Here is a 22,894-nt window from a genome sequence, read left to right on the forward strand (position 1 = left end):
AGCTCCTCACAGATGTAAGTGCTGCCATGAGATGTGATTGGTGGAAATTTATCTTTCTAAATTAACAATGAATAAAAACCCAACAATCCAAAGCTTTTTTCTCTCTGTAATTTCTCTTGTAAATCACTATTACATTGAAACACAATAAGTTCTGCTTGATACATTAGTGATTATCAAAATCGCAGCAAATATGGGAAAATTATTATTGAAGCTAAATTGTTATACGGGCCATTGAAACTTACACAGCTATTTGCAAGCGGCCCACGGGTTAAAGATTGCTGCTTTAGAATGACCACTGGGACATTAAATTTATATAAAAAAAGTTGAGCAATTTTTGACAAAGACCCTCATTCCTCTATTCGTTCCCTGATATATTTGAAAAGTTGCTGGAGCAAAATAGACTAACTCCAGAATTGATTGTTTTTCAATAAAAGTATAAAAATGAAGGAAAATTCAACTTTTATTCTTTTTCTTATAAAAATACAAATTACAACATTCAATTAAAAATCACTGTACATTAAACAAAAATAAACATTAAGGTATAATTTTTGCAGCAACAGCAATACTTTCAATATTGCATTCATCTGTTCCACGCCTTATGCGGAAAAAGCCATTTTCACCCCAGCCTTCTCCCCAGCTGTTTTTTACAATCCAGAACTTCTCGCCAGTTTTGGGTTCTGTTCCATAACCGACAGCCAGAACTGCATGATTGGTGATCAGGAATGGATTGAATCCAGATTGAAGACCGGTATAGTGATAAATACCTCCTTTGTACTGTTGAAAATCTGGATAGACTTCGAAAGATACTACTATTGGTCCATTTGCGACCAGCTCCAGCTTCATCAGATCTTCATTACATCTATTTCCCAAAAACGAAACATTGAAATTATTATTACAGCCTGGACTATATGAACTAAAAACCAGTAAAATATGCAAGCAAAAATGCACTAATAATTCTTTTACCTACATAGGGAAAATTTATCAATCTTTAGAAATAAATGATCACTTTTTTTTCTAGATTTAGTTAATAAGATGAGAAATACATGTTAAAACAATTATTCATACACAAAATGATATGCATATTAATTGATTATCACAATTTATTTTCCAATCTTTCCTCCAATTAGGTATTGCTTTTTTCACTTAATGTCACTTATAAAGATTTTTACTTTTCTCATTGGCTACTGGTAGGGGCAGTATTTATTTCCATAAAATTTTTCCTATGGTCATCTGCTTTTTTTTCTTAATAAAGAACAATTATTTTTAATTTCCTTAAAGATAAAAAAATTTAAAATCGAGTGAAAAGCACTGTAATATGCATAAATTTTCAAAATGTGCCATGTTCATGCATTTTTTAAAAATGAGCTAAAATATGTATTTGCATATGCTTGTGCATTTGCCTATAATCCAGGCTTAAGCTACAATTTATTTAACTGAAAAATATCACTAAATGTACTAATGTAATAAAACTTAATAACCATAATTGTAACCACGGCTGCAGAGAGAGAGAGTATGACAAGGTGTGGCAAACTTTTCCTTTTTTAGACTTTTCCAGATTCCAGAAAAGTTCAGGATTAAATTTTTTTATATAACTTCAAAAATGATTTTTTGACTTTACAACTCTCTTTATGAATCCATTATTATTTCCAATGAAACATACTACTAAGCATTTTGGAGCTCAATGAAATTCTCTGACAATTTAAGATTTTCACTGACTCCAGTCACAGGCAGTTTATACATTATTCCTACGAGGCATGAATAAGGGAAATGTTTGAAGAGAACAGAAGACATGCCAGTATTTTGCCCCAGTGTCAAGCTTGGCTTTCAGTGGTCCTTAATATGAAAAACCACACAGAACAAGAAGGGGAAAAGGAGTTTCCCCCCCTTTTCAGTCTCTATCCTTCAAAAAGCATGAACTAGGACAATAAATTCAATAGGAAGAAAATAAAAATTGATAAAACTTAAAATTATTCATTCTTCGATAGCAGCTTTATTTGGCTTCTGACAAATCTTTATTCCCAGAAGGCAGAAATAGCACTGATGGCTAAGGTAGCCAGACACTTTGCAGGGGGAAAAATAAAAGCATCAATTTTCTCACAAGCATTACATATCAAAATTTTCTTGAAGAGTGTGCAGAACACAGATAAATAATTTTATATCAATAGTGAATTGTTAATGTACTTAAGCAAAAAGTTCCATATCCATAAAAAAATACTTTGCAGAGCAACAAAAATCTATGACAATATTTAAACTGTGAGATAAACTCAAAATTCTGTTATTGACATCCTCAATAAACAAAGACAATAATCTTATATAAGGCAGTAAAAAATAATTAGGTACAATTGACAAGAGACAGTGTAACACAATTAAATGGACTGCCATCCGGGTATGCATATAAAATAAAGATTTTAACGTAGATATTTTTTATTTTCCAAACATAGCCCAAAATACACATTAAGTTTAAAAACAACTACACAACTGAAAATGAAAGGCTAAGAAGCACTTTCAAAAGTTATGAACAGAGTAGCTACTTCTGTTATTTGACTAAGGCATCATCTTTGCCTTGTTTCATAAAAGAAGTTAATGGATATCCATGAGCAAGTATTTTAGTATAACTAGTACTTTAGAGACAATAATTTTTACTCATTATAATCATTTTATTTAGAGATAATTTTTTCTACAGACTGTTTTTTGAAGTTTAGTTTTGTATCACAGAAAATATTTTCTGACACAAGGCTAAAAATGAGAATAAAATAAAAATCCATAAAATAGCAAAACACATGGGTAAATAAGCATTTGGATCTCCTTGTCTCATATATAACTGGAGCCAGATACAACTTTTGCATTAAAAAGAAATACAGTAGAGTGTCGAAACTCCGAGGTAATTAGGACTCATGCCACCTCGGATTACCAAGAAAATTCTTCCAGATTGAAATTTTACTCTTTTCGGATGGCATAAGGAGGAGCACCTTTTACATCCTTGCACAAAGAAAAATAAGTATTGTTTTCACGAAAAACTTATCACTGAAAGTTCAACATAAATTTCGCTTTTTAATTACCTCTAAATGAATTTTGACCTTTTTTCTCACAATGTCTGTGCATATTTATTTGCGCAAATTTATAGGCAACAAAACATGCATTTTGACAGTGCACTAACCCATTTTCATGAGATTTGTCATTACATCTGTATTTATGTACTTGCGAGCATATGTCTTTAACTCGCATAAAACAAACAGTTAGTGGTAGAAGGTGCGTACGACTTGAAGTTTTAAACCCTCTTTGTTGACTCCAATCAGTTATTCCAAAAATAGCCCAGTAAATTTAGGCCAAAAATAGGGCGGATGCACCTCAAATTTATAATTAGCTGAATTTTTCATGAATATTTCCTGAAAACGTGTCGAACAAATCCTGAAAAATCCCCTAAGTTCCCATGTGAGCTTCTCTCCAAAATGGTGGATCAAAAAGATGGCCGCCTAGTACTTATTGTTTTCCTTATAACTCGGTTAGTATAAAATTTTCAGTTCTGAAAAAAACTGTAGGCTCTAGAAGAAATATTGTTTCGATACATAACCTAAAATAACCAATAAAAAATTTCTAACATTTGTTTTGACACCAAAAACTGAAATTTCTGTGTTCTATGTAATGTGCAGCTAGCTGAACACATTAGCTGATAAAATATATATTAAAAAAATTTTTTTGGGGTATTCTTTAAGGAATATTTTCCCCCATACATTAGTCAATAGTTGCTATTTTTTAGTTTTAAAAATACTATGTATATTAGAATTGGTGCTTGTGTTTACCGACATTATCCCATAAAAAGCTACAAACATATGATCTGCAAATTGCATTTTTTGTTTGGAATGGTAAGTTTTCGGTGTGAAAATTCAATGCTGATCTGTTCAGCCTTTTGAAACTACCATAAATCGTAATATGGCTTCAAATTGCTTTTGTAATATTAATTGAGAATTTAAAAAAAAAAAAAAAAACAGAAAAAACACTCACAGTAATTATAGAAAGTCATAAAAAATCGGTCAAAACTTTCATTTAAAAAAAAAAAGATCATTGTTATATCAAAATGGTATTTTTGTGCATTTTAGGTAGGAAATAGTTACTTAAGATTTTTTCTTTTAAATTATGTTTCCATATAATTATGTAACAATGGAAAAAAATGTCTGTGAAAAAGTAATGCCTTCAACTTTAGGAAGATCTTTTGGGGAAGTTAAACTACAGAAGAAAAAAGGGGTTAGTATTAAAAAATGAGCTTTCTGTTCAGTCTTCCCGAGTTTCTCACCAGGATGCTGTTGTTTACAAATCAAACAATAATTTAGGAGATCATCTAAAATATGAATTAGCACCTCAACTACCCTCAATTTTTGGTTGGGTTTCTCTGAGGAGGGATAAAAAAACAGGTCTGGCAGCTATCATTGAATCAGTAGAGCCCTGTGTTAAGCTACCACCAATCTATTTGTCCATTAAAGATGAAGGATTTCTTATGCACACATAGGCATGGGACGAGTCAGACACATAACATATGCCTCAAGTATTTCAGGTGTCTTCAGAAAACTTCTCATTTCAAAGCAAGAAATAGCAAGATTTCTTTCAGAAATGGAATAAAAGCTATTTGATTATTCAATAAATGGAATTTATCAATCATTTTGCTGTTAATATTTTAAAAAGAATAGCACAAAAAAAAATGCTTAATGTTAGAAGCTTATTATTATTATTAATATTATTATTATTATTATTATTTTTTGCTGCTTATTACATAGAAAATAGAATTTTAGCTTTTGGTATTAAAACAGGTTTTTTTACAAATGAAAAATCCTCATTTTTAACCGAGTTATAAGGAAAACAAAAAGTACTAGGTGGCCACCTTTGATCGCCATTTAGGATGGAAGCTCACATGGGAACTTAGGGGACATTTTAGGATTTACTCCACGTGCTATGAGGAACTAATTCTAAAAATATTTCTTGATTATAAATTTGTGGTGCAAAAAATTACTAAATTTACTGGGCTAAAAGGCATGTTCACACGTTCTTTGTGGCACATTGATGTAAATTTTACGTATCAAATTACTATCTCCAAGGAATCTCTTAATCCCTGTTTTGTAGTCGATGAATATAACATATGTCACGTAAGGAGTGTTGTTGACACCAATTTCTCAATGCATTTTTTATTACTTGCTGCATGTGCTGAAATAAGTTTAACAGTCGCAAAACTTTTCTATTTTCAAAATATGAAAATATTTTTTTTTTTTTGGAACTAAAAAATGTAACTGATGAATGAATATGAAGTAAGTATTTCAAATTAAGCAGAACCTTGAACTTTCACGACTAAGATTTTTGAGACTCTACTGTAAATGCATTTTAAAACTAATTTTGGCAACATGCACACATATTTGTTTCTAAAAAAACTTGTATTCAGCATGCTGGTTCTCTTCCCATGAGCATAATTTTTTCTTGAAATCTGTTCAATAAAGTTTTTTTATAAACATTTTTCTGTCAGTGCTGTTGTAAAGGTAATTATGTAATTCAGGTACATGAGCATTTCATTAAACAAATGTAACTATACAACATCTCTGTTCAGTTTAGTAAAAAAATAAAAAATATATAATAATTAATAAATAAACAAATAAAAATAAATTTTGCCAAAAAATAATGCAAATATATGAAGCTTTTGCTTTTTATTTCCATATAAGGTATTTTCAATACTTACGCTCCATAAAATCCACCAATATATTTGTAATCAGCCACATAATATCTCTTGCATTCTTTCTCACTACATTTGCCATCTTTTCCAGTGTATGGATTACAATCTTCAGGAACTACACCGAAATCTTGAGCATATTTTCCGGCCACCAAGTAAGGAAATCCCCCTTCGCATCCTACAGAAATAATGAAAAATTAAAATAAAATATAATGACCTCAAAATCTACTGAACTTACTATAATAGCACTTATTTTTGCAAAGATAAAGATTTTTACATGCTCAGTTTTTTTATTGTATGATAACAAAAATATTTGAACTTGTCGTATATCATTAATCAGTCAAAAAACTAATTTAACAGCTTTACATCTGAATCAAGAATTATTTCAATGTAAAACATTAAAAAAAAGTTCAAATAAATAGTACATAATAAGCAGTCATTAAAATTACCAATACTTAATTAAAAAAAAATAATCACATGCCCAGCTGGGCATGTAAGGGTAAAAGATTCATTAACCATCAGAACTTTTACATGCTCCGGGCGTGTCCGGCAATATAATTCTCGAACCCTGTGTTAAAGTAACTTCCAACTATTGAAATATTAAAATAAGTACAACATGCCGAAGGCTCAAAATCCCTGTGATTGCATGCAACTTGTTACATGTAGCAAAAACTATTAATATCCATATTAAAGTATAATAACTAAACACGTTTTTGTGCATAAAAAACTGCTTCATATGAAACATGGTTGGTATTGCTTTTGTAACCCATTAAATAAATTACCAGAATAGCATATTGGAAGTCAGATTAATAAGATGGAAAATTTGAAGTGGGGTATAATAATTTTTATGTGAAAAAAGGCAGACACAAGTATAAAGAGTTTGGAAACTACTTCCTTAAGTGTTTGATGACCATAAACTGGGGTAAAAAAATCAAAGGGTGCAGTGTTCTTCAAAAAAAAAAAAAGGGGGTAAATTTTTTGAACAATAGGTTTTTTTTTTCTTTTTTTAAATTGAAACAAATACTAAGCTTCTGATGTGACTACAATACAAAAATAAATAAAATGTATGTATTATTTGTATTCAATAACTTCTGTACTTCTATATTTAATAACTTCTTTCAGAATCTGTCAAAAAAAAAAAAAAACTGAAGAGAGCCTTTTTTTTTCTTTTCTTTTAGTAACTTTAAATATTTGTTTAAAATTAACCACATTATTTTGAAATTGATTTTACATTAAACTTACCCTTTTAAAATGAATATTCCATCAAAATGTACAATATTTATGACTCAGCATATCTTTATAATAGAGCAGTTTATTTAAAAGTGCTTACAATAAGAAACAAAATACAGTAAAACATGTGAAGTTGACCACCCTTGTAAGTTGACCGCTTTTTTCAGGCTCAGAATTAGCCTTTATCACATAAATCAACCTCTATAAGTTGACCACCTGTTTAAGTTGACCACTAAAGTAGTGCACCCCAGGTGGTCAACTTACACAGGTTTCACTGTAATAAAAATGATGTGTAGCATTTATTTTAAACCAAGTAACACGATTTAATAAAAAATTTCCAACCCCTCAAGTTGTGTCCCATAAATAAAGCTCTAAATGGTTGATCTTTCCAGTCACTGCGACCAAGGGTAAAAGTTATAAAACTTTTAAAATTGGAAATTTCAATCAACGTGGCCCTGAGTTTTTAACTAAAATTAAATACAACTTTTTGTACTTAAAAAATAAAATGTTATTTTCTACCATAAGTGTTACAATTAGAAAATATGGCAAAACCCACTGAAGAACTACGATGATTTTTCGGGAAATAAAATAACAAATTATCACTTTTTTGAACAATAATTTATTACTCATCATTAGGTAAATAGTAGTAGTCCTCTCTTTAGTATAATTATGTAATATAAATTAAATAAAATAGCTAATTGTGTGAAGTTTTCCCACATTTCACTGTTTATTTGACTTTGTAATTTTTATACTGTTCCAAACCTAAGTTCATTTAGAAAAACGAAAATCTGCCAAAAGTTAGCAAACTTGCACATCTGACTGTGACCACATAAAAAAAATCTTTATTCAGCAAGTTTTGCCTAATAATTCAAAGTCCGGAAACAGTATTGCATTATTACAATTTTTGGCTTTTTGAATTATGCCTTATGTCTCTTCTCATTAGATATAGATGTATATGTGCATGCTCATATTCAGTGGTGTTCTCCATATACGCCATATCTCAAACATTTTGGACACATAGTGTATACCCTCAAGCTTCATAAATTTTCATATTATGACATACTATGTATATAATCACATACACAAATTGTGCGTAAATGGATTACTGGGAGTATACCCTCAGAAAACTTGATGGGAACATCACTGTTCATATTTAATTATTCAGTAAAATTCAGAGTGCCATTTGGTTATTGAGAGTCACCTACCCCCCAAAATTGAAGTTTGGGGCACAGGCAAAACACTTTCACAATGACTTATCAACACAAATTACAGTATATCTAAACATTCAGTAAAATTCAGAGTTCCATTTGGTCATTGAGAATTTTCTACCTCACAAAATTGAAGTTTGGGGCACTGATAAAACACTTTCACAATGAATGACTTACCAATACAAATTACAGCAAATAATGAGATCAACTACTAATGTAGGAATAAAACTTATTACTTTTGTACAAGATATACATTATTCAAAAAATTGTTATACTCTAAAATGATACAGAATAGAATATTTTTTATACAAATAGTTTTGTCAAACTTGGTAAATACAAGTATCTTTAACAGTAATTGTAACAATAAGTGCTCACCCTGCGAATATTCAGAACAACTCACAACATCTTGTGGGGCAAATGTAACTTGAACTGAATTATTCGTAGCGATTCTTAATCGAGACTCCAACATGCCCATGGATGAAAAAGCAAAACAACTACCGCAACCCCCTGTAAAAGAAGAGTCAAAACCAAAATGTCCCATTAGTTATACATATACTTTTATCTTAAATTTTTCAACATATTCTATACTAAATACATACAGTTGAACTCTGTTAACATGAACATGGTTAATATGAAATCACTGCTAAAACGAACACTTTGCTAATTAAGTTTCGTTTATTATTCAACTACATTAAATATCACAGATATTATGTAGAACAAAAAGAAAGTTTCGGTTTAAAACTTCTAACTTCTTCACGGGAAAAATTTCCTGATTGAATTATTTTTTTCCTGACAATTTGTCATTACAGAAAGCTTATCATGCATTCCTAACTTTAGGAACTTCCAACCCATCTGTTAGTTATCAAGTGGTGACAGCTATTATACCTTTTCCAGGTGGCACTGAAAATTTTACTGACAATGACTGTGGTCAATGAGTCAATGCAGCCCCTTTCGCATTCCTTTCTCATTGTTCCAGAGTTCAAGCTTGTTAGCTCTCAAGGAGGTGGGAGGTGCTCTGGACTGCGTTGGGCCAGGCTATTGTCAGAGCCAAGGCATTTCTCTGCCTATTGCTCTTCTGAGAATTAAGGGGTGAAACTCATACTGTTGATGTTTACCTTTGAATAGGTAGGTCTACTTAGGAATAAAATAGTCTTTTACAGTACCTTTCCTTTGGGTATTACCACCTGTCCCTTTCTCCCGCTCCATTTTCACATCTCTTTGAATAGGTTTTTCAGTTATTGCTAATACAATTTAATACAATAAAATGTCCCACATAATCATTTTAGATTACTCTCCCCCTCGCACATCTAAAAGTCAGGTTACTTCATGTAGTAACTTAGCTTTTCTTCCCTGTTTTACATATTCACAGCTGTTACAAATAACGACTAATACGAACAAATTCGTGATTTTTGACATTTCGTATTAACAAAGTTAAACTGTATAATAAAAAGCAAGAAATTGATAAACAATCAACCTATGACCTAATTTTAACAAGTACACATGAATCTATAAACATAAATGGCTACTTCTGTATGTAAGGATGTCCGGGGTAAACTTCAAAACTACTGGACCGGTTTTAACCATTTTTTCACCAGATAGCTACATGATCAGGAAGCAACATAGACTGTTATTTAATTCTAAATAACTAAGTTTAAAAAAGTTATGATGGAAAACAATAAATTTCGGGGAATTTCTCCAATGAATAATTAGATATAAAAATCATTGTTACAAAAATTCCTTGCCTTACAACAGCAATTTTAATAATAATCATAGTGAAAATCTTGAATCAAGGCTTCTCCTGAGCAAACAGGACTTTAAAGTCATTTAAATATTTGGAAACTCTGCTTTTTGCACACTTAGGGAAACATAGTAAAGAGCTTTTTTTTTTTTTTTGTGTGTGTGTGTGTGTGTACTATTTAATTCACTAAAAAAACATGCACCTTATTCATCTTTGTTTTTGTTAGTTCATACTTTGGAAATTCTTCAAATTTGTATATGCTCAAATGCCGTGCTTTGGTTCCTAACTGAATACTGGTTCGTTCTTTATACTTACTGCTATTTTATTCTAATGGTTAAGGAAGAAGCTCGATTTTTAATCACGTTAAAGCGGTGTGTTTTGGGTTCTTTCAGTTAAAACAGAAAATTAATGAAAGTAGCGATTGTTTCTCACAATTGTTACTGACCTAGGCAATGCTGGGTATTTTTGCTAGTTTGAAATAAATAAATTATTAGTCTAAAAGGTTGATTTTTCTGGATAAAAAAATTATGACAGGGCAAAGCACAGGAAATATTAGGATTAAAGTATCACCCTAGATTCCCCTTCAAATTTATCTTATAATCACATTTATTTTTGAATTTAAATTGTTAATTTTGACTAGTATACAAAAGGTTTATTCTATTAAAAATACCCAACTAGATTTAATAAAATCATTTTTTACTGCGATGAAGTTTTTGCTTCCCAACTATTACTTATCTGTGATAAGAAATCAACAACTATAACAGCTTAGAGTCAACAAGAGGCCATGCCAACCTGGTTTAAAACTATAGACCCAACTCTTGAAGGGGGGGGGGGAGGGAGGGAGAGTCTCGGAAATATTTTGTATCCGGGCAAGGTGGGCCGCCAACAAAAACTGACAAGAGGCCCACTTCGGCTCTAAATGGTCCTTTAACAGCTGATGTCAGTTTTAGCCTACTTTCCTTTAAAAGCAGAGGAAAACTTTCCACATTTGTGAATTTACATATAAATGAAATTCTTTATTTCTCCGAAAAATATATGGCATGATACTGGAGGTGTGCACAGAAATTTTTAGGCCTGTCACAAATGACTTTTCCCGGCTTCCTTCCATACTGTTTATTTCTATATTTCACCCATAGTTTAAAAAATATTGGGCCCCCCTTGGGCTCTGGCCTGTGCCAAGAGGTCCCTTCTCCCACCCTGTGCATGCCCCAGCATGATACACAATATTACTTCTATCACAAAAAGTCTTGAATACAAGTTTAAATTTTAAAATGAAGTGCCAAAATAAAAGAATCCTCAAATTTACGGCAATAATGAAATAAACAACTAGAGACTAGTGAACTCTTAAGCAATTTTTAAAATTATCATTATTTTTTTAAATAAAACTTAAAACTTTAAGAGATTTTTATTTATTTTAAAAACAAATAAGGAGAATCATGACTTGCATGACTTTCCAGGTGTGTGGATATCCTGTAAGGTAAACTATAAAGTTAGTGTATATTGATTCAAAAAAAAAAAAAAAAAACTGAAAAATATAGACAACAGATTTTGTAATGTGGGTGAAAAAACTAAAATAATGAAACTAAGTTATAGTGACTGACCTTGATTACGAACAGGTGACACATAATTAACACCATTAACATCTCTCCAGTCAAATTGTTCTGGCAACTGAGAAAGCAGGCTTTTTGACACCTCTGAAGCACCAAAACCTATCTTAGGACTTCTATTAAAAATAATACAAGTGTGATTTTATTAAATACAACAAAACTTTCAGCACTAACAGAAATTAATCTGACAACATTTTTAGGACTATCTAACGGAACTGGTGAACACAAAGCATTGATTAATTTATTATAATACAGAACAATTTGTCTTATTAGCATTCATTAAGGCTTGTTTTTGTAAATTTATTAGTTGTAAAACATAAGCTTTAAATGAGGACATTTAAGAACAAAGTACAGAATGGTTTCAAATGCTATATGAGCACATTAGCGGAGCAAAGAATGTTTGTTAATAGGAATTTATTGGAAAGTAAATAAGAGATAATTTATAAAAATGTTTTAATTATAACTTTATAACTAGTCTAGTTAGGACTCTAGAGCCTGTTGCTGGTCGTCACATTTGTATTTCTCTCATATATGGTGGAACTGGCAAAACTGAAAATTAACACTTCAATACAAGTTATATTATAAAGTACATCGTTTTCTCTTTATGAGCTGTATTTCTTGAAACAAATTTCCAATACGGTCATTTTTAAAAAGGATGTTAATTTGAAGGTTTTTTTTTTTTTTTTTTTTTTTTTTTTTTTTTGTCCTCTCATTTTCCTGCTAGTTAAATACATGCAAGTAATTTTTTTTGAAGCAAATACATTATACATTTTGCTTACTTTTTCAAAAACGTGGTAACTCAAAAATTAGCGATTTTGAGTTATACCTTTTTTTGAACTGAAATGAATGAGTAACATATCTCTGCAAGACCTGCAATTCTATAACTTAATATTTCGCCATTAGGAAGCAAAAGTGTTGTATATGCATTTTCAAGTATTTTATGGATATTCTTTTTAAGAATGTTACATCTTGAGTTGTGAGCTTGATCCATCAGGCATGAAACATCTGTGTCATTTAGTGAAAAACGGCATTATTTATTCGAAAAACAGTATTGCACACACACACAAAAAGTAAATTTTCATTCTTAATTTTTAAATAAGAATGCACTACTTACATTTATGCCAGTATTGTAAGAAGGAGAACAACCAGTAACAATAACGACATATTTTGAGATATTTTAGACATTCTTTTTGAGATTTGGTGCAAGAACGTCATAAATGAAACGCAACTTTTTAAAACTTGCCTTTTTTCACTTAACCTTCTTGAAACAGAGAAAAAACATAATATTTTATTGCAAAAGACCTGATGATCAGCAAATAGTTCAATCAGCAGCTTTATATATATATATATATATATATATATATATATATATATATATATATATTTGTTTTTGTTTTTTCTTCGTGATATTTTACTTTTAAACTTTAAAATCGCTCTCCTGAAACCCGACGATTTGTTTAAATATCTGTTAAATTTCACATTTCAGATGTTAAACTTTACATTTGTTTGATTTCAGAATTTAACAGTGTGTTACTAACTTTAATGATCTGAAATGATTTCCAGATACTTAAAAATCTAACAATGTCTTGTCCAGGAAGAATAACGAAAGAATTGCTTGACCCATCTTTTACCTTAAATTCTCGCCCTGGGTAATAGGTTTTGTGTAATAAAAATATCACCCTTCTGGTAAAAAAAAAACAGCCATTTTCCTGGCATTAACTATATTATAGTTAAAATGTAATCAAGTTAAAGTGAGATCCCTTTATTTTTCTCTAAGCTGCTCATAATGACTCAGTATAAACTTAAATATATATATATATATATATAAATAATAATAAAGTGAAAAATATTGAAAAGACCACACTAAGAGCCCATAGATGTGCAACGCAGCAAAACTAAAAAGCCAAGTAAATATAAAATTAAGCAAACATAATTACAAATATTAAACAAATTATAAATAACAAATGATGATAAAATGGAAAAATGCAAACAGCTATTAAGTAGGAAAAGGTAGAAGTAGGGTATTAAGTAGGGAAGTAGGTATTAAGTAGGAAAAGGTAGAATTAAAGAAAAAGGTTGGCTAATGTAGAGCTAAAAAGCCAACCTTTTTCTTTTATATTATGAACGAAAATATTTAATTGACAATCCTTCCTCTACACCTCTTTGTTGCAGATACATTAATGACCTTTTGTGTATAAATTTTCCTAATTTTTCTGAACTCAGCAAAACTATTTATCATAGTTCATTAACGCTCAAAAAGACTAATTCTAATCATAACAGCTTTAATTTCTTGGATATCAACATACAAATTGACTCATATTGTTCCACTACAATCTATGATAAAAGACGTGAATTCAATTTCACAGTTAACAGTTTACAAGATTTCTCCTCCTGCCTAAGTAAAAAGGTTTTTATTGGCATTATTGTTTCGCAAGCTATCAGAATTAAAAGAATTTGCAATACCATTTCTGCATTTAAGCAAGAAATTTCAGTACTCAAAAACTTACTTTTTCATAATAACTTCCCTAAAAATCTAGTTGAAAACATCTGCTTAAGTATAGCCTTCGATGAACATTTCGCTTCTTTTGAAACTGTTTAACTGTGTAAATGTATGATACAACCGTGACAAACCATTTTTTTATGAATCACCGTGGTGGATAAGTTTTACACGTGCGAAACAGGCAACCTGGTATGTCTTTGGACTGTTTTCCGGATATGGTTTTATATTTTTAAAGTTTTGTTGACGAATGGATAGGCTTTTTAATCAGGCTGAACAACGGACAGGATTTGTTTACACGGATTTCAAGGTAAGACAATTTTGTTATAGGCAGGTACTGTCCCGTGGAAGGCTAATTATCGGAACTTGTTTTCCTAATTAGTCGAGACGAAACCCCCTGCTTTTAGTTTTAGGTTTGAGCTCTAGTTTATTGTTTTTAGCTTAGCAAGTGGTGCGTTTGCCCATTGTTACTCTATATTACATATACTGGAGCTTAAGCATTCTCTTCTAGTTTATAGTTAAAATTTTGGTCTTTTGACCATAATTAATGAATCCTCCACGGCTGATGAGCTCTGGATTCACTCTTTTTCTATTCCTACTTAATAGCTGTTTGCATTTTTCCATTTTATCATCATTTGTTATTTATAATTTGTTTAATATTTGTAATTATGTTTGCTTAATTTTATATATATATATATATTATTTTCATAGAATCTGTGATTAAACAAAGAATTACCCTTATGCATTTTTTTTCTCACCTATGAATCCGTGACTTTATACCTCCATTTCTATTCAAAATAGTTGCCACTGGTAAACCTTCCAGTTCTGGATACGCAGTTGCGACCCATGACTTTTGCACTTTGTTTATTTGTCTTATGAAATTTTTATCTTGCCTAAAAATTGCACCTTCTACAAGCCTGAAAATTAAAAGAGTATTTCAGAAAAATAATAGTTATTTTAAGGTAATCTCTTTTCATCAAATATGTATTATGCATTCTTCAATAAAAATAATGCTTTTGAACTACACATGAAGCAAACTTAAATGAAAGAGACATTACTTTATTTTTGTTAATTACAGGGACCTCTCACTTATACCCGACCAAAGGGGACAGCAAAATTTTCGCGCACAAGTGAGGTTAGCGCATAAGCGAAAAACCCCAAAATAAGCTTAAATGCAATAAGTTAACATCAGTTATAGTAATACTAATAGTACAATACTAATACTAATGAATAAATATGCATATAATTTCTGCTTATGCATTGTAATTTAATTAAAAATGCGAAATTTGAAGTTGTACGTTTTGTCATTTTTTACACACTGTACAGTACGCAAGTGAATTTCCCAAAACCTAAAAAATGTTGTGTGATCAGTGCTATAATCTGTGAGGATAAAAAGGGATTGTAATGGATGTAAAAGATCCAAGATAGGCTATGTCAGCTTACCGCTTGACCACAATTTTTAGTGACGTCAACCTTTTCGTATGTAACCCGTTCTCCCCTTTCAATGTCAATCACAAATTTAATTCCACCCCAAATTGCACACTTGTGCTAAAAAGAAAGCGTTCTTGGAAGAATTCGAAAAATGAAATCAAGACGTGTGAATGCAGAAGTCGGGTACTAATCTTGGGGATAAGCAAAGCGTAGATAGGTGATTTAACAAAAACTTGGAAAAATTTTATCACGCAAAAGTGAAAGGTGCATTTTATGTTTCGCATATAAATGAACAAGAGTTGACATTATTTTCCCTTTCCACTGGCCGGGCCCATGAGAATACCGCGCATAAGTGAAAAACGCGAGCAACAGAGGTCGCATATAAGCGAGAAATCACTGTATACAGAAAGCAATTTTTACCCTGTTACAAAATCAAATTTTTAAATTGAATTGATTATTTAAAAAAGGGCCTAAGTCATGTGGAAATCCATTGGACTTATGCCTTTTCTGAAATGATCAATTCAATTGTAAATGATTATTAAGTTGTTGTGGGCCCTTGCAATAATTCTTGCCAACCAACATCTGCATGACACTACTATACTGCTTTGTGCAGGTAAACGGCAGTATCTGCAGAAATGAGTTTGAGATATTTGAAGAAATGTGAGGTGGATTCAATACTAGGAACATACGTGGAAACAATAGGAAAATATTGAAATTAGATGTCTTTTTCGCGTCTTTTTTTCAGCAGAAACCAAATAAGCGAGCTTGAACAATAAAGGTAACGTACAATAGATGGCAAAAATTCAAAAAAATTATAAATGAAAAATTTGCAGTTACTGCCCTTTACCTGCACATGAGAGTATAGCAAAATGTCATCACAGATCAAGTTTATTTAGCCACGCTGATAATTTAAAATAAGTGAAACGGCTACTTTTAAAAGTACCGCTCTCATGGGGCATAATGCGAGTTTTACTGAACCCTGGGGGTAAATATTGACAATGAGTTCCCCTGGCTCAGTTCACAGAGGAAGAAACTTTCTACTTCCAAATTTAATGCTTATTTATTTAAAAATTTTGAAAACTGAGCATTAAATCTGAAAAAAAAAAAAAAAATCCTATCATCATGTCAGAAAGACATCTTTTAAAACAAGAATGATGTATCATAAACTTGATTCACAAGAAGGAATACTTACACTTCTAAAATAAAATTTTATAAAATCCACTTAGTTTTTCAAGTAAGAAATTAAAAAAGGACCAATATTAAAGTAATGTATTCAGTTCTTTATTCTTTGTAACGTCTTTTATTTCAACTAGTATGCTAATGCATACAGACAATCACAAAATATTTTTTATTCAAACTATTAAAGTGGAAAGCCAATTTCTATGCATAAATTATTTTAAAAATTATATTTTGTATTTATTGGAATGGCAATGAGTGATGGTTGGAGAGAAACAGAACAATAATTATAATAATGACTAGAGCCCGGATTATATATGCAAATGTGCATATGTAATTGCATATTTTTTGCTTCTATTGACAAATGCATATAACTGCATTCAAAAAAGCGCATTTTCAAAATAATTTGCATGTTTTCCACCCACAATAGACTTTTTTCATAAAAGAAAAGATATTTTGTATACATTTCGCTCCCTCATGAAGAAGGAAAAATAGGGTAACCTGTTGTCTTCTCTTGGGTTGGTGTTCAATTTTTTGTGCAAGTTATAGCCAAAAATATAAAATATGCAAGAATTGAAAGGCCATTTGTGTGCTTATTTTAATGTAAAACTAAAGGCAGATTAGAGGGGGTCATGACACCCCCCCCAAACCGCTATTACTATTATGTGGGTGTATTATACACCCACATTGAGTTCAAAAAATTTATAAATAAAATCTAAATGATTGCAGTAATCTTTTTAATTTTTTTTTAATTTCAAAAGTAAACACTTGAGATACTTCTTTTCATTGCTTAATTAGAAACGTTTTTGAACTATTAGGTGCAGAGGCATATTTGGATGAGAAGCAGCCCTGAGCTTTTGAAACTGGCCACCCTCTAGTGGTGTTAAATTACAGAGCTGGGAAAAAAAATCAGTTTTTTTTTAATACTTAAAGCAAATTTTTAATTTAAATATAACTTTAATTAATGATATTTTACTTTAATTAATTTATTAACTCATTTTTATTTCCTAACTTTATTCATAAGAATGTCAAACTTTAACAATAACAGCAATTTCTTAAATTTTAGATACAGCAAAATCTAATGCAATAATAATAACGTACTGTTATACAGTTATCAATTTCTATTTAAAATTGATTTGAAATACGAAACAGGGTGAAGGGAAAAAAATGTTAGTCTGTATCCGCACCTGAGTGAAACCTTTCATATGCAGGAATAATGCATGTTTTGAAATTTTTAGTGAATATTTTGAAGATCTTTTGGTGCATATAATCTGGGCTGTAATAAAAAAACATTGTGAAAGTTTGCTTTTTGAAGTAAATTTCAACAAAGCATTGACTAGAACTCTGTTATTTTGATTGAAATTGATAAATTAATACTTTTGAAGTTTATTGCTGTTCGAAAATTGTCTGAATATATTATCAAGTAACATGGACCATACAATATATCTTTACCTTTTTTCATAATGAACTTTTATTCCACTAGTTGGTGCAACCTTTTTACCAGTATAACAGGCCCAGTTTTTTCCCAAGACATCATGGCTCCAGCCTGGCAAAATGCTGTCACAGTAACTTGTGACGTTACCATGGCCATCATCTGTGTATTTAGAGAAAGCAAAGAATTTCCTATAGTTGATGACAACTTCAAAGCCTTGGTTATAAACGATAGTCCAGTAACCCTTATTGCCTAACTCATCCACAGCTACGTTTGGGAACAGGAGCTCAATTTTTAATGTGTTCACAATTGGTCCTGGAAATGAAAAAAATAATAAAAATAATTAATAGTTTTCACTGCATATTGCACATGAGAAACCTAAAAAAATATAAATAATAAAACAAAACTTTGAATTTTAAAAAGATATATGCACAATTGGTAACATTAAAAGCTGAAAATTATACGTAGGCTTGCCAGACTTCTGAAATGCTAAACCGGGATACAGGAATGGCATCCCCCCCCCCCTTGTCAGTGTCGTTCGTATTCAAGGGTTACAAATCGAGGGCTGGTTTTTAGCGTAGTTTTTCTCAATGCTATAAAAAATGGTCCTAATTATAAACTTAAATTATGGGTAATCATAAATGACACAAGCATATGAATTTAAACATTTATTCTTTTACAAGTAAGTATTTACAAAGAACTTAAACAAGAAGCAGTTAAAATAAAGAATTAAAAAAAATTAACAATATTTTTCATTGGATAGAACTGTTTTCAGAAAATCTTTTTTAGATTTAATTTTATCGCAAAAATCTGAACAATCCAATTAGATTGGCATGACATTAAGCCATTAACCATAGATTCCTCCATCATATGTGCAGCGAAATAAATTTCTTCTGTTGCTAAAGCTGCACCCTTCAGTGCCGAATATTGGACTCAACCTCAGGAAAAGGATTGGCGAGACAAGACAATACAATAACAGCATTATAGTTTATTAGCAGAATATCGCTTTTGTATCGTTATCATTTTTCAAACAGTGCGGTGAAAGGAGAGAAGAGAAAGTAAATATTCTTCATAATCCTTCTTAGTTATTATTTCAAAACTTTTTTTTTTCGTCTTTCTCCAAATAATTTTTTTTTGGGGACGCCAAGCAAACCAGCGGGGACACCGGGATTTTTTCTGAAATCCGGGACTGTCCCAGTCAAACCGGAATGTCTGGCAAGCCTACTTACGCATAAAATTCGGGAGACTTTGTATGAATAAGTTTAAAGCAAAAAATTTCAATGTAAAAGAAACTTGAAAATATAAGCAGGGATTTCATAAATTGGGCTTGTATAGGATCCGAAATGTGGCATCCAAAAATCCGGCAGGATTCTAAATTCAAAATTCAGATTACATTTATTACTTTTTTGAAAATAAAAAAACTACAACTGTTAGTTTTGAAAAATGTTTTAAAACAGGCTTAAGTTAGTTTCCTCTTTTAAGTGAAAATGAACTCCTAGCAGCAGTTTAAGATTTGTGAAAATTCAGAGAAAAATTGTGAACATTTTACCAGACTTTGTGAAATACACATTTAAACTAGGAAAATGAAATAAATATTTATCAAAAATGATCTTTTGTACTCACGTAAGAAATTGTGTCGGTTTTTGCAATCGAGAACGCTTTTCCCTGAAATTTTAATATAGCTGAAAAATCTTTTTTTAGTAAACTTTTCTGTTTTGATGAAAATTCAAGAGAAATTTACTTCATCAGGGAGTTCTGGAGAAGGTGTCAAAATCCAATTTGAAGAGAAAAGGGTATTGAATAAGGTGAAATGTACTACTAAGCCTTTAAATTCAATCCTTAAATGCCACATATTTTTAAAAGACAACTTGTCTTCTAAAATACTTTGAGAAAAAATTGGAGCTTTGTTTTTTTTTTTTTTAGAAGCAATAAACAATAAGATCCAAGCTGAAAATGATAATGAAATAATTTTTAACCAGTAAAGTAAAAAATTATCTCAAACAGAAAATAAAATATACTTACATTTTCATTGTCCTAACTTTTTGTTTTGTTTAATTTTGAATGCCTCTAGAATGTCTACTTCTTGTTATTCTTTGTAAAATAAAAATTCAGAGTAATGCATTTTTGCAATGATATTTATTGATGTTGTAAGATGTTAGTGAACTATATTTGTTGTTTTTCAATTAAAGCTTGATACTTTTTTAATTATGAACCATAAGCATTTTTCCTTTGATTTAAGCAATAAAAAACCAAAGAACATCAATAAAAAGGTTTTTTAAAAATGAGACATTTAAGAGCTAATGCAAAAATTTGGAGATTTTTTAAAATACCAGTGGAAGACCATTATAACGCACACCTTGGGACCAGAGCTTTTGCGTTATATAGGTTTTTGAGTTATATAGATCATTTCACAAATTTTGAAACTAATATTCAGAATATATCTATATATTTGCACTTCAGAACTGCAGTGTGTATTGAAGCACTAATATTACAATTAGTCATTCACAAATAAATATGTTTCACAATCAAAAGAAAGTGAATTATCCTGCACTTCTGCTAGCTTCATGGTTAGAATAACAGCTGCATTTTTGAGAGCTATCTGGATTTTTCTGTTTCCTGTGAGTACTAATTTTCATTTAAAAGCTTTGAACTAAGATAGAAAGATGAAAAACTGCTTCAAAATTTAATTTGACTAACAATTTCTATGTTTGCAAAGAAAATCAGAGGGATTTTTTAAAATTCAAACCTATAATTTAATTTTGTAAAGTTGTGTGGTTTATAGAGAATTGCGTTATATAGGTCGGCGTTATAAAGGTATTCTACTGTAGTATGTTTAAACTATTCTGCTGTGCTAAGCACAAGTCTTATCTGCACTTTTTTTCAAAATTTAGCTACGGTCACCAAGTGATTCTTTGTCACATATTTTAGCTAAATACAATGTTTTATGGTCATTTGTGATTGCGCAATTAAAAAAAAACATTCTGAAAAAGTTGCGTCAGTATCAAATACGTGGAGGCACACAACTTTAAATGGCAATTTCTCATTTTGAACTCAGTTGCAGATATGACTTTTGTGCTTAGCACGGCAGTAAGCTAAACTATGAAGTGACATTCCAGTCCCATTCTAATGTCCAAACACATCTAATCTTGCAAAGATGTGCAAAACAGAAACATTGAAAATTGTCTTGTATAAATATGATGCTGGGCGCTAAGCGAAGCATAATCTCTCACAACTTTTCAAATTAGAAAAAAAAAAAAAACAATATTTCAGCAGTAGCTGTAGTTGGTGGAAGAAATATTTGGGAGAGCATGCTTCTTTTATTAGGTAGATGTTACGGTTGACAAATTTTTGTTCTAGACCAAAAAATCTCAGGTTAGATGACTTTATGCAATAAGCAGACTTTTTTTTTTTTTTTTTAAGGTGGTTTAAGACCAATTTACATTATTTTCAACAATAAACCAAATATTTTGGAGAAGGCTACTCCCCAACTACAACACAGCAAGCAGTAGTGTTTGGAGTAGTTTTCTTGAAAGGATCCTGACTGTGATAGCAAATATAGTCAAACCTCGTTAATTTGAAAATGCTTAAAACAAATCACTGCTAAAGTCCAAACTATATTTTCAATCCGATTCCCATCCTATAGTTTGTTATTTGAATAGGACAAATTACGGTGGAGGCGAATTGATTTTAAGTAACCCTTTTGTTTCAAAGAGATTCGACAGTATACAATATGTAATTATATAACCTTTGCTTCTATCCTCCCTGTCAATCTCTGAAATGACAGGTCTGTTGGAACTAGAGAGAGTAGCAAGTTGTCTTTTTTACAATTGAAAAATCACTCTATGTCTCAATAAGTAAAGAAAGAATATTTTAACATCTTCTGAATTAAGATAAATAAATACCTTTGTGCTGAATAGTAAAGTCAAACCAAACAACGTAAGTAGAAGCACAAATTTGTAAATTACAGCAAACTGCTGTTTGTGCTTCTACTTACGTTGTTTGGTTTGACTTTATCTTCTGAATTAGTTAATTAGCAAAAGAAATAATAGTAGGTCCTTGACAGCACTTTGCTGTTTGATATTAAAACTTTGTACAATTATTTTAGGTTACTGAATGCTATGAATATAGTGGTGGTGGGAAGAGGGGAGGGGTAATATTGGATTGGTAATTTTATATCAATACATAGAATCCTGTTAAAATCCTACACTTATTTATACAATACAGATAAAAGAGTCTTAGGAGAGCCGGCCAAAAACAAAACTGATGCTCTCAGAATAAGGTTTTTACAAACAGTAAATAAAAATTAAAGCATAGTTAATTAAAATAATAACAAAACATTTTTTTAAGCAAATTTGTCATGGTACGAGTTTTAAATGTGTGATTAATCAACCTACCATTGAAATTCGTGCAGTCAATATCATTGGATCCACTTCGTTCCCCTTCATAAAAATTCCAAACACCTCTAATATCTTCATAAGTACAGTTCGCAGGAGTGTCGGCAGCAGCGTACGAAAAAAAAATACATAGAACTATCACATATAAAACACTCATACTGCCTTAATAAGTATCAACAGATTTTCCAAGAGTTTCTGTTAGGTTTGAGTCTTGGGAATCAGAATTATAGAGCAGCTGTCTTTTCTTCTGTTTGTGTTATCAGCTGTGATTAGTCATGCCGTATCATGTGGTGAGATCACATGTCTGCCATAGGGTCAATTTCATTGTAAAGATTACCATTCTGATTAGCAGAAATTCGATAAATGATTGAAAGTTATTTCTGTATCGTGCAGTGAATGTTTTTCTCTGTATTAGAAAATTGGTAGACGTCTAAGATTCGGCTTGACTTGAATTTCGTAAGGTTACTGCACAAA

The 22,894-nt window shown here is 30.8% G+C and overlaps 1 protein-coding gene across 1 annotated transcript; it reads right to left on the reverse strand.

Moving 5' to 3' along the window:
• Positions 1 to 442: 442 nt before the first annotated feature.
• On the reverse strand, positions 443 to 22,686 carry LOC129227263 (dipeptidyl peptidase 1-like). The gene is made up of 7 exons (XM_054861780.1): positions 22,421 to 22,686; positions 18,047 to 18,341; positions 14,746 to 14,904; positions 11,485 to 11,606; positions 8,521 to 8,652; positions 5,717 to 5,885; positions 443 to 859 (listed from the first exon to the last, which is right to left on the reverse strand). The coding sequence occupies exons 1-7, from the start codon at positions 22,575 to 22,577 to the stop codon at positions 535 to 537; spliced, it is 1,359 nt and encodes a 452-aa protein (XP_054717755.1). The 5' UTR covers positions 22,578 to 22,686; the 3' UTR covers positions 443 to 534.
• Positions 22,687 to 22,894: the final 208 nt, after the last annotated feature.

The sequence above is a fragment of the Uloborus diversus genome, chromosome 8, assembly GCF_026930045.1.
Source record: "Uloborus diversus isolate 005 chromosome 8, Udiv.v.3.1, whole genome shotgun sequence".
In the NCBI taxonomy this organism is placed as follows: Eukaryota; Metazoa; Arthropoda; class Arachnida; order Araneae; family Uloboridae; genus Uloborus; species Uloborus diversus.

Bases quoted from the DNA above. Each gene is read 5' to 3' on its own strand.
- LOC129227263 (XM_054861780.1), bottom strand. From the start codon at position 22,577: ATGAGTGTTTTATATGTGATAGTTCTATGTATTTTTTTTTCGTACGCT. The intron at 5,886-8,520 runs GTGAGCACTTAT...TTATTTCTGTAG, and splicing joins TTGTTCTGAATATTCGCAGG to GATGCGAAGGGGGATTTCCT. The intron at 860-5,716 runs GTAAGTATTGAA...TTTGGGAAATAG, and splicing joins ATTGGTGGATTTTATGGAGC to ATGTAATGAAGATCTGATGA.